The sequence below is a fragment of the Podarcis vaucheri genome, assembly GCF_965113315.1.
Source record: "Podarcis vaucheri genome assembly, chromosome: 8".
NCBI lineage: Eukaryota > Metazoa > Chordata > Lepidosauria > Squamata > Lacertidae > Podarcis > Podarcis vaucheri.
Window position 1 is genome coordinate 71,563,865 of NC_138766.1, and position 12,066 is coordinate 71,575,930.

The 12,066-nt window shown below is 40.8% G+C and overlaps 1 protein-coding gene across 3 annotated transcripts in view; it reads left to right on the top strand.

Moving 5' to 3' along the window:
- Positions 1-12,066, top strand: part of GRHL2 (grainyhead like transcription factor 2) — an 84,544-nt gene that overhangs the window by 24,804 nt on the left and 47,674 nt on the right. For all 3 annotated transcript variants that reach the window (XM_082235669.1, XM_082235668.1, XM_082235667.1), the window contains exons 2-5: positions 866-1,055; positions 2,175-2,242; positions 8,668-9,064; positions 10,213-10,268. In XM_082235669.1, coding sequence (XP_082091795.1) covers positions 990-1,055; positions 2,175-2,242; positions 8,668-9,064; positions 10,213-10,268 — 587 coding nt within the window. In that variant the 5' untranslated portion in view covers positions 866-989. The remainder of the gene's footprint in view (positions 1-865; positions 1,056-2,174; positions 2,243-8,667; positions 9,065-10,212; positions 10,269-12,066) is intronic.

Here is a 12,066-nt window from a genome sequence, read left to right on the forward strand (position 1 = left end):
TGTAGCAACTCAGGCTCTGGGAATGTTCCGTTTGGATGACTGTAATGTGCTTTATGTGGGGCTGCCCTTAAACATGGGCAGTAAACTTACATTGACTGGGGCAGCCAGCTGAGATAACATCAGTCCTGAAGGACCTTCACTGGCCATGTCTTCGTTTCTGGGCTGTATTTAAGGTGCTGCTATTGACATATAATGTCCTAAATGACTTGGAGTCCAGGTATCCAAAAGAATTCCTCTCCTGTACGCAGTGTTCGAAATTAACCAGGCACCAGGCGCATTTTGCACCTGGGTATTGGCCACTTGCAACCAAGTGAAGACGCTTGGGGGTCAGGATGGCGCCTGCCATCTCCACCATCTGGAGATGTGTGCCTGGGGATCATTGGATCTTGACTGTTTTCACACATTAGCAACACATCCTGTAGAATTCTATCCCTTAGATTTTATCTATGCAATCAGAATGAATCTCAGGAACCAAAATGCTTTTTCTGTGCAGCCTGAGCAGGAGCAGTGAACAACGTTATAGTTGATTGTTGTAGCTTGTCTTCACTTACCCAACCACACTGCCCTGCTCATAGTTGTGAAGAATATTCTCACTTTATGGTCTGTGTCACTATTACGAAAAAGAGGTAGGAACAGGTCAATACTATAGGTGGACTGCCCCGGATCAAGTGACTTTTCCTCAAGTTCTTAACGTAGCCCCCTTAAAAAAAAAGTTGCCTCTTTTGGATGATCAAAAAGCCACATGTTTTCTTCTTCTGTCTAGGATGAATTGTGCTACTGAAATTTGCCTGCCTTTGCAGAATTGCAATGAGAGGTCTCTTTGGGTACCACTGCCTGTGTTTATGTTTGCCTGTTTCTTCTGCAGTAAAAACCGGCTTGTGACTGTGGTGCCAAGTGATGCTCCATTCAATACCAGGAGGGCTTACACCAGTGAAGATGAAGCCTGGAAATCTTATCTGGAAAATCCCTTAACAGCAGCTACAAAGGCTATGATGAGCATCAATGGGGACGAGGACAGTGCAGCTGCTCTTGGATTACTGTACGATTATTACAAGGTAGGGAGTTCAAACGAGGATTAATCAAGCTGCACTGACTTCTGGCAAAATTCAACTTGTGTTTTATGACCTATAAAGCCCTCGGTGTCCTGGGGCCAGCTTATTTGAAGAACTGCCTCCTCCTGCATGAATCTGCTCACTCTCTATAGTGGTCATCTGAGGTGTTGTCCATCTTTCAACCTCTGGAAGTTTGCTTTGCTGGGACACAGAACACGGCCTTTCTGGTAGTGGCACCGAGGTTGTGAATGTCCTTCTTATGGTGGCCTGGCTAACTGCCTCTCATTTAGCCTTTAAGTCCAGGAGTTGCTACCCTGTGGCCATCCAGATGTTGTTGGACCATAACTCCCAGCATCCCTGATCATTGGCTTCACTGTTTGAGACCGAAGGGAGTTGAAGTTCAGCAGCATTTGAAGGGACACAGATTAGTCCCCCCCTGCTTTAGATGAATAACTGAGATTTTTAAAATTCTTCCAGGGCTTGGGTTGTATATATTTTGCCTTGATGCTCTGGATAGTTTTTAGTGTTGCTTTGCTTTCATGTTTTGTTTGGGTTTTGCTGTCTTGTCATTCTTTGATTTTATTGTATGCTAAGCGTATATTGCAAAGTGCCTCAAAAACTGGGATATCTAAATTCCTAAATACATAAATAGGGACGTGGGTGGCGCTGTGGGTTAAACCACAGAGCCTAGGACTTACCAATCGGAAGTTCGGCGATTTGAATCCCTGCAACGGGGTGAGCTCCCGTGGCTCAGTCCCAGCTCCTGCCAACCTAGCAGTTCGAAAGCACGTCAAAGTGCAAGTAGATAAATAGGTACCTCTCTGGCGGGAAGGTAAACGGTGTTTCCGTTCGCTGCTCTGGTTCGCCAGAAGCGGCTTAGTGATGCTGGCCACATGACCCGGAAAATCTGTCTGCGGACAAACGTCAGCTCCCTCAGCCTGTAAAGCGAGATGAGCGCCGCAACCCCAGAGTCGTTTCAGACTGGACTTAACAGTCAGGGGTCCCTTTACCTTTTACAGGGAACAGATAAGATTGCTTTGAGAGTCAAATTTGGTCCAGCTGGCTAATCTTATCCCCTGCCATCACTATCATAGTCGCATAATGTGAATCCTGTTGTTTCAGGTTCCTAGAGATAAAAGGGTGTTGTCTCTTAACAAAGTGAGTGATAATCAAGAAGACCAAGATAAAAGGTACAGTATTATATTATTATTTTAAAAGCACATCAATAGGCTGCTTCTAAGCAGGGTGGGGTGGGGGTGGAATACTTGCTGGAGTATGAGTTTTAAAAAGTAGCAAGATGGCTTATGATCAGGGCTGGGGTCAAGATTCACCATGGTAGGGCACCCACATAGCAAGAGCCTCCTGGATCTGCTCCTGTTCACCATGCAGTATAAATACTGTTTATTTCATTTATGAATTGCTTCCTGTGAAGCATCTCAAAGCAATTTTGCAACACAACAAAAAGGTTTATAAAAAAGTTGCATGTATAAAAGCAATTAAAACAATTGCATCTTTTATGACTTGCCTGAGCATTCAAAGATTTAGGTTGGTCAGAACTTTCTTTGGGATTTAGCCCAATTGAGGGCAAGAAGAGGAAATAGCTACCTTACCTTACTTTACTTTGACAAGAGAAGACCATATAAGGAATAGCCCAATTGGGGGCATGAAAAACTAGACTCTACCAGACTCTACCTACTCAACCATTTTCTTAAAAGAGGACAAACTTTGAATATCCCTGGGAGGACTTCAACTTAACTCTCTTCCTTTATTGCAGTTTTGAGGTTATACAAGGTCCCTTTTCCTTTCAACAATATTTTGATTAATGAGTTATAAATCTATTAGTGCTAAGTACATGGAATATCTACGGACTTAAGGGACCTACTGGATAGGAACTTGCTCTGTAAAACATTGGGGGAACTGATATTTATTATTTGATTGATAATCTTTGTGGGGAGCTGGGGATCCTAATTTTGGAATAGGTTTCTAAGTCTATTGAAGTGGTGCAATAAGATACTTACGTTTAAAATGTCTCACGTACAAAAGAAAAGTGGAAACGGGGGAACCCCAGGAGAGAGAAAAGCGTCTAAGCAAGAATCAGACTTTAGAGCCGAAATATTAAAAATGTTTGCAGAAATTAGACAAAGTGAGAAAAATCTGGAAACAAAAATAGAACAGGTAGATTTAAAAATTGGGAAAATGGACAAGAAAATAGACGAAACAGTAAATGAGCTTAAAGGACAAATAAAAGAGGTATCTAGAAGGACACATGTATTAGAAGAAGGGCTGAAAAGGGCCAAATTAGAAGTGAAAGATCTGAGACGGGAGGAGGATAAAACTAGAGCAGGACTACTAGAAGCTAGTAAAGCTCAAGAAGAAATGTGGGACGCGATTTCTATGAACGAACTTCGGCAACGGGAAGTTAACTTAAGGTTGAGGGGAATACCAGAGAATCAAGGGGAGAATATAAGGCAAAAACTGACAGAAGAATTGGCTAAGTGGTTAGAGCTTCAAGCAGAGGAGGTGGCAAATACGATCCAAAATGCTTTTAGGATGAAAGTAAAAACGACTAGAGCAAAAAAATTTCCAGGGGACTGCCTCATAACATTTAAGGATAGAGATATGAGAAATCTGGTATTGGGGAAAAATAGAGAAAAAAGATTGTATATTGACGGTAGCTACATAATTATCTTTAAAGATATTCCAATTAGACTGTTGAAACGGAGAGACCCTTACAAATCACAAGTGCAAATTCTTAAGAATAATAATATAGAATTTAAGTGGGAATATCCAGAAGGGATCTCCTTCACTTACAAAAACAAAAAACATAGGATGACCAGCCCAGGAGAAATAGGCAAATTTCAGAGGAAATACAAAGAGTTATGGATAGAGGAGGAGGAAGGAGTTAAAGGAGCAACAGGTGGAGTGGAGATAAAAGGAGTGAAGGAGGTGGGGGAGAGTGGGAGGACTGAAGGGAAACCAGAGGAAGAGGAAGATGAAGAGGGGGGAGAGGAGGAGGAGGAGGCGGAGGAGGAGGAAGGGGAGGAAAGATTATAACAAAATATTGGAAGGGAAAGATAATTTTATAATTTGGTAACAAGATGGCATTAAAAATATGGAACTGGAATATTAATGGTCTGAACGACAAAAAAAAACGGAACAAGGTGGAACAATTCTTAAAGAAAAAGAATTTAGATATAATCTGTCTGCAAGAAACGCACGTGGCAAAAAGGCATAGAAAAATTTTGATAAATAAAAGACTTGGAAACGAATTCATATCCTCAGACAAACAAAAGAAGAGGGGAGTGGTCCTATATATAAAAAGTAAAATAGAAGCCAAACAAATCTTTAAGGATGAAGAAGGGAGAGTTATTGGGGTTCAAATCAATTGGCAAGGGGAGAAACTAATAATCGTGGGGATCTACGCACCTAATGGAAATAAAAATGTCTTTTACCAAAAATTGGAAGAACTTTTATTGGAATATGTGGATCAAAAGATAATTCTGATGGGAGATATGAACGGGGTAGTTTCGATAGAAATGGACAGATTGAGAGATGGTGGAACAAAAGAAGGTAAACTACCCAAATCATTCTTTGAATTGGTCAGAAATTGTAATTTAATGGACATCTGGAGGCTAAGATTTCCATTGGAAAGACAATTCACCTTCTATTCGGAACCTAACCAATCAATGTCGAGAATTGACCAAATCTGGATATCAGGGGAGCTAACACCAAGAGTTCATCAAGTAGAAATTGAACCAAGAGTAATCTCAGATCATAGCCCAACTAGATTAGAAATCAAAGGGTATGAAGAAAGAACATTCAGATGGAGATTGAATGATTATTTATTTGATGATCAAAAATTCGTGCAAGGGGCTCAGAAGAAACTGAAAGAATACTTTGCCGATAATTGCAATAAAGGAACGAATATGAATATAGTGTGGGATGCAAGTAAGGCTGTGATGAGGGGATTCTGCATACAACAAAACTCAATTAGAAAGAAGAACAGAGAGAAAGGGAAAAAAGAGATTCTAGAACAAATTATGGATAAGGAACAAAAGTTAATTCAAAAACCTAACAACATAAAAATTAGACAAAGTATCAAGACCTTGCAAACCCAATTTGCAATGCTAATTAATAAAGAGGTGGAAAGGAACATTCAAAGACTGAGACAAAAGAACTTCGAATTTGCGAATAAATCAGGAAAATGGCTTGCCTGGCAGATTAAGAAAAGAAAAGAACAAAGCACAATAAATAAAATCATAGTGAAAGAGGAAGAGATCATCAGCAGCAAAGGTATTAGGAAAGGATTTTTGGACTTTTTTAGCCAACTGTACAGAAATAAAGAGAAGAATAATATGAGGAAAATAGAAAGGTATTTAAGAGAGAAAGAGGTACTAAAGATTTCGACAGAAGCAAGAGAGGGGTTAAATACTCCGATAGAGAATGAGGAGATTACGGGGGTCATAGCAGAGTTGAAAAACGGGAAGGCACCAGGACCAGATGGTTTTACAGCAAGGTACTACAAAGAATTGAGATTAGACTTGATAAAACCACTAAAAGAGGTAATGAATAACATCTTAAAAGAAAGAGAGATCCCAGAGACGTGGAAAGAGGCGTATATAACCTTTATACCCAAAGAAGATGCAGATACAACACAAGTAAAGAATTATAGACCGATTTCCTTATTGAATACGGACTATAAAATCTATGCAGGAATAATGGCAAAGAGACTAAAAAAGGTATTACTGAGTATTATCCATGAAGACCAGACGGGTTTCCTTCCTGGCAGACAAATGAGAGATAACGTGAGGAACATAATAAACATATTGGAATTTCTGTCAGTAAGGATTGAGAGACGAGCAATATTAATGTTTGTAGATGCCGAAAAGGCATTCGACAACGTATCATGGGATTTCATGCTGAAAAATTTGGAAAATATGGAGATCGGGGATGATTTTTACAATGGAATAAAGGCCATATACACCGAACAAAGAGCGAAGCTGATAGTGAACAACGTGATAACAGAAGAAATTGAAATATCAAAAGGGACTAGACAGGGCTGTCCGCTCTCACCCCTGCTGTTCATATTGGTCCTAGAAATCCTTCTTAATTCAATTAGGAAAAATGAAAGGATAAAAGGGGTGAAGGTAGGCCAAAACGAATACAAAACCAAAGCTTTCGCTGATGATTTGATAATTACGGTGGAAGACCCGATGACCAGCGTAAAGGAAGTGTTAGAGGAAATTGGTAAATTTGGGGAAGTGGCAGGCTTCACATTAAATAGGAAAAAAACTAAAATTCTAACTAAAAATATGGAGCAATCAATGATTGAAGAGTTCCAACAACAAATGGGAATTGAAGTTGTTAAAAAGGTTAAATATCTCGGAATTTGGATTACACCAAAAAATATTGATCTGTACCAGAATAATTATGTTATGATATGGAAAGGAATTAAGAAGGACCTGGAAGGATGGGGGAGGTTAAAACTATCCTTTTGGGGCAGAATAGCAATGATCAAGATGAACGTGCTACCCAAATTACTATTTTTATTTCAGACGATCCCAATATTAAGAGGAGTTAAAATTTTTAAGGAGTGGCAGAGATCGATTTCAAGATATATCTGGCAGGGCAAAAAACCGAGAATTAAATATAAACTGCTAACGGATGCAAAAGAGAGAGGAGGATTTGCCCTGCCAGACTTGAAGTTGTATTACGAGGCATCATGTCTTTGCTGGGTAAGAGATTGGATAAAGCTCAAAAACACGAAATTATTGGACTTAGAGGGATTCGACAATAGGTTCGGGTGGCACGCTTATCTATGGCAGGAGGGTAGAAAAGGTCATCAATCTTTTGGAAATCATATATTCAGGAAATCGCTAATCGAAGTATGGATCAGATATAAAAATATATTAGAAAGGGGGGTACCACATTGGCTATCCCCTTTAGAGATGATGGGAATTAAGCAACTCAATATGGAAAGTAACTGGGTCACATATGGAGACCTGGTATTCAAAGAAGGGGACAAATGGACAGTTAAGCCATATGAACAAGTGAAAGAACATGTACGGGATTGGTTGCACTATTGGCAGATAAGTAATATGTTTAAAAAGGAGGTGAAAGAAAAAGGGTATGAGGAAAAGGATTCGAAGTTCCAAACAGAAATTGTTAATAATGATCGTAAAATCATATCAAAAATGTATAAAATCCTACTAGAATGGCATACGATGGATGAGGAGGTGAAAGAGGTAATGATCCACTGGGCCAGAGATCTAGGGTACAGTATAGAGCTGGAAGAGTGGCAAAAGATATGGAATCAAAATCTGAAATTCACAGCATGCATAACACTAAAAGAAAATGCCATGAAGATGGTATATAGATGGTACTTAACACCGGTTAAATTGGCCAAAATGTATAAGATCTGTAATAAATGCTGGAGGTGTAGAGAGAAAGAGGGCACGTTTATGCATATGTGGTGGGAATGCGAGAAAGTGAAGGGTTTCTGGGGAAAAATATATGATGAAGTAAGGAAAATGCTACAATATAGCTTTGTTAAGAAACCAGAGACCTTTCTACTAGGAATAACCAGAAGGGAAATTAAAAGGAAGGATTTCAAACTTTTCCAATATGCAATAACTGCCGCGAGGACGCTGATAGCTCAAAGGTGGAAACAAGAACAAGTACCGACTCTGGACGAATGGAGAAATAAACTAATTGATTATGCGGAATTAGACAAACTAACGGGGAAAATTAGATTTCAAAGAGACCATAAGTTTTTGGAGGATTGGGGAAAATTTAGAGAGTATTTGAAAACTATATGTGAGGAGAATACAACGCTAGTGTGTTTTAAAGAGGCTTTGTGAAAAGTGAGGAATATCGCAAAAATGTAAATAAGGATATAAAGGAATTACTTAAAGGTGATACTATATATTAAGAAATGTGTAAATAGGAGAATTATTATGGATGACTGTCAGAGGAGTGGAGGGAGGTTCAACAAACTAAAATACGTGATGTGGAAAATGGAAAGATGGAAGTTTTTATAGAAAATGTAATAAAAAATATTTGCAAAAAAAAAAAAAAAACAATTGCATCTTAGGGATCCAAGCCAATCAGCTTAAACAGTATGAAACTTTATGCATTAATAACTATTACACCTCATATTACGTGTTTTATTTTCAATTTTTTTGTTCTTTTTATTTGCATTTGCCTTTTATTCAGCTTATTTCAGGGTGGGTAACAGTTCAATTAAAAGCAATAATGCCCCAATATAAAGCCAAAACAATATAAACATGAAGCCAGAAAAGTGGAATCTTATTTATTTATAACCCATCTTTCTTCCAAGGAGCACAGGTTGATCCATGGTTCTCCCTCTGCATGTGTCCACACACACATATGCACACAGAGAGAGCAAGAGAGAGAGCAGCTGATACTTCCCTCAGAATAGCCCTATAAAGCTGAGAAAAGAGTAAGACTGGCTCAAGGCCACACAACGAGCTTCATGGCCAAGTGGGGATTTGAGTCCTCCTAGTATTGGTCCAGCACTAACCACTGCACCACACCGGTTAACTGTAGTTACAAAACTTAGTCCATCTCCTTTTATTCACATTTCTTTCCCCAGAAGTTGCCTTTCCACCAGTGAAGCTCAGAGCAACTTGGCCAGCGGTGGGGAAAACAGAGTCCAGGTTTTGAAAACAGTACCGGTGAACCTTTCTTTGAATCAGGAGCAGCTGGAGACGTCGAAAAGGGAGCAGTTCAGTTCCAGCGTATCCGGAAGCCCAACTTCCATTTCTGTGACGGGGGTGATGGTGGTGAAAGCAGAAGAGTACACCCCTGTTTATGTGGCTCCATCGGCGCATTACGCAAGGGGAGAAAATGAGGAGCACCGGAGTGTTATATTTGAGCATGCGCATTATGAGGTGCCCAGCATCATGCCCCATTCAACCTACCTGAAAGATGACCAGCGGAGTACTCCCGATAGCACTTACAGCGAAACTTTCAAAGATGGAGGGGCAGAGGTATGTCTTTCAGCTGGGCTGCTGTGGGTATGGCTGTACTGACCAACAGCACTATCCTAACCAGGCCTATTCAGCAGAGGAAAAGCCCTATTGAATTCAGTGGGGTTTAGTAAAGGTAAAGGGACCCCTGACTATTAGGTCCAGTTGTGGCCGACTCTGGGGTTGCGGCGCTCATTTTGCTTTACTGGCCGAGGGAGCCGGTGTACAGCTTCCGGGTCATGTGGCCAGCAAGACTAAGCCGCTTCTGGCGAACCATAGCAGCACACGGAAATGCTGTTTACCTTCCCGTCAGTGCGGTTCCTATTTATCTACTTGCACTTCGTGCTTTCGAACTGCTAGGTTGGCAGGAGCAGGGACCGAGCAATGGGGGCTCGCCCCGTTGCGGGGATTCAAACCGCCAACCTTCTGATCAGCAAACCCTAGGCTCTGTGGTTTAACCCACAGCGCCCAGGTAAATAGGATTAGGATTGCAGCCTTTCTTATTTTTTTGTCACCTGCATAGATGGAGCCAACTTGTTATTTTTATAAGAACTGCAAATGCCAAGCTTAAAAGAGGCATTCCCTCTTTTCTGCCACAAAGAAGGGAATACCTATTCTGAGGTAATGTCCTATTCTTGGGCTTCACATGAAAAACAAAACCTATTTCTGGCGTTCAAAAACATTGGCCATGTTTATATCTTAGCATGCCCTCCAGAAGCCAGCTCACTTCTGCTTTGCTCTCCCCCAGGCTTTCAACTCCCGTGCGGCATGTCACCCAAACCAGAGAATCGCGATTAAGGTCCTTCTTCCTTAATTGTGATCTGTAAGCAAGGTTTGTCCTATGGCTACAAATTGTAGATCAGGTGGAGAAAACCAGGTTGGACGACACAGTCAGCCAAAACTTGGCTTAGCTGCTGCACTGCGATGGGGTTAAAAGCCCAGGGAGCAAAGCAGAGGCAAGTTTGTCTCAAGAATCCTTCACATTTTCATGGTCACAGTAGTAAGTCCTCCTTTGGCTTACTGTGGTGTGCAAATGAGACCCTTGTTTTAGCCATATGCAAATGTAATTAATAAAGTACCTGATTAACCGTATCAGTAATCCTTTGACTTTTAAAACGCAAGCGATTTGATCTGACTCTTTTGATGCACATTTCCTCTTTGTTTTCCAGAAATACCGCAGTGGATCTGTGGGGCCTGAGGAATACATTTACGAACAAACAGCCAAGTAAGTAACAGCAGTGCACTGGACTCTCCTGGTTTGCGTCAGGTGTAAACAGAGGGCATGCAGGCCCATCCTTGGTGGCTACTCCATCATCCAGGAAATTGTGATGGTCTCCTTTCAGCATTCCTTCTTTTTTCCTTGTGCCTCTCTCACCAGCCGGTGGAGGTATCAAAATTGTTAAGGCACTTTCTCAACGAATAAGAGGCTGAAATTTGGTACACTTGTCCTTCAAGGCACAGTTAGTATAAATAATGCTGAAAATGTGGCACTATTAAAGCTCTTGCTCTTTCATTTCTCAAGTCTATGTTGTGACAGTGGCCATCACTGGTGCACTTAATATTTATTTACTTAAAATATCTACACAGATCTGGCTGGCACAAGGCACAAAACCATAGCTCGCCCCTATACACGAAGCCAAGCCAGAGCACAACTAAATGCAGCACAGCCATCTTCTCAGAAAAACTCTTCACAAGCTCAAGAGGTCAAGACACGAAAGCTTTAGCAACTAATCTACACTTAATGACCCACCCAGTGATATTCTGAATATCACTCATGAAATCACCCAAGATATCCCTCAAGTAATTAAGGAACAAAAGAAGAAAAGGCACACTAATCTAGGAACTTCCTCTTTGCCCAGAACGTTGGAGGCTATACACCACACCCCTCAACAGTATTTATAGGAACTCAAACACCAGACTCTGCTCTGTTCCAGTAACAAGAAGCCGAAAGCACCAGCCTGAAGATGACGAGTGAGACCTCGTCGAAACGTCGCACAGACACCCCGACTCTTACACAGGAAGACACCCGAAGACACCAAAACCTGCATATATATATATATATATATATATATATATATATATATATATTCTCGGTAGTGGCGCCCACCCTGTGGAACACCCTCCCTTCAGATGTGAAGGAAATAAGCAGCTATCCTATCTTTAAAAGACATCTGAAGGCAGCCCTGTTCAGGGAAGTTTTTAATATTTAACGCTGTACTGTATTTAACACTTGATTGGAAGCCGCCCAGAGTGGCTGGGGAGACTCAGCCAGATGGGCGGGGTATAAATAATAAATTATTATTATTATTTTATATATATATCCCACTTTGGCTTCTGTAAAAGAGACAACATAGTAGTACGGCAAGAAGCCCAGGCGTTCCTGTTGAAAACAGGAGTGTAAATAAATTATCCATAGTAAATAATTTTTCCTTGAAACCATAGGAATATAGGACCTGCCTTATTCTGAGTCAGGCCATTGGACCATTTTGCTCCATATTGTCTACACTGAACGGCAGCAACTCTCAATGCTTCTTAGATTATCACATATATATTTATTTTTGCTATGTGTGTGTTTAGTGGTGCACTGCTTCGGAAACATTTGTTGGGAAGCAGCTTATAAATCTGCAAACAAACAAACAATACCCCCCCGCCCTTCTTTATAAAATAAACTAAACACATCTATCTATGTAAAAATACGGAATGCAATAATAAATCACCCTGGGGATGGGTGTGTGCTGTGTTTGCTTTGTGGCCAATAAATTCCATTATGACAACATTACAGCCTCTGACGTAAATACCATGGCAGTTACCTAGACCTTTTGTTTATTTTTGTTTCACTTTTATTCTGCCCACACCTCTCCTTCCTCCAATGGGCTCGGAATTGTTCTTCTTAGCCTTGCATCCCTGTGTGGTAAGTTAGGCTGAGAGGGAATGGCGGCTTGTTCAAGGCCACCAGCTGAGCTTCATACCTGATGGCAGAGCTGAACCTGTTATTTCCCACTTCCAAGCTAGCTGTGCCAGGC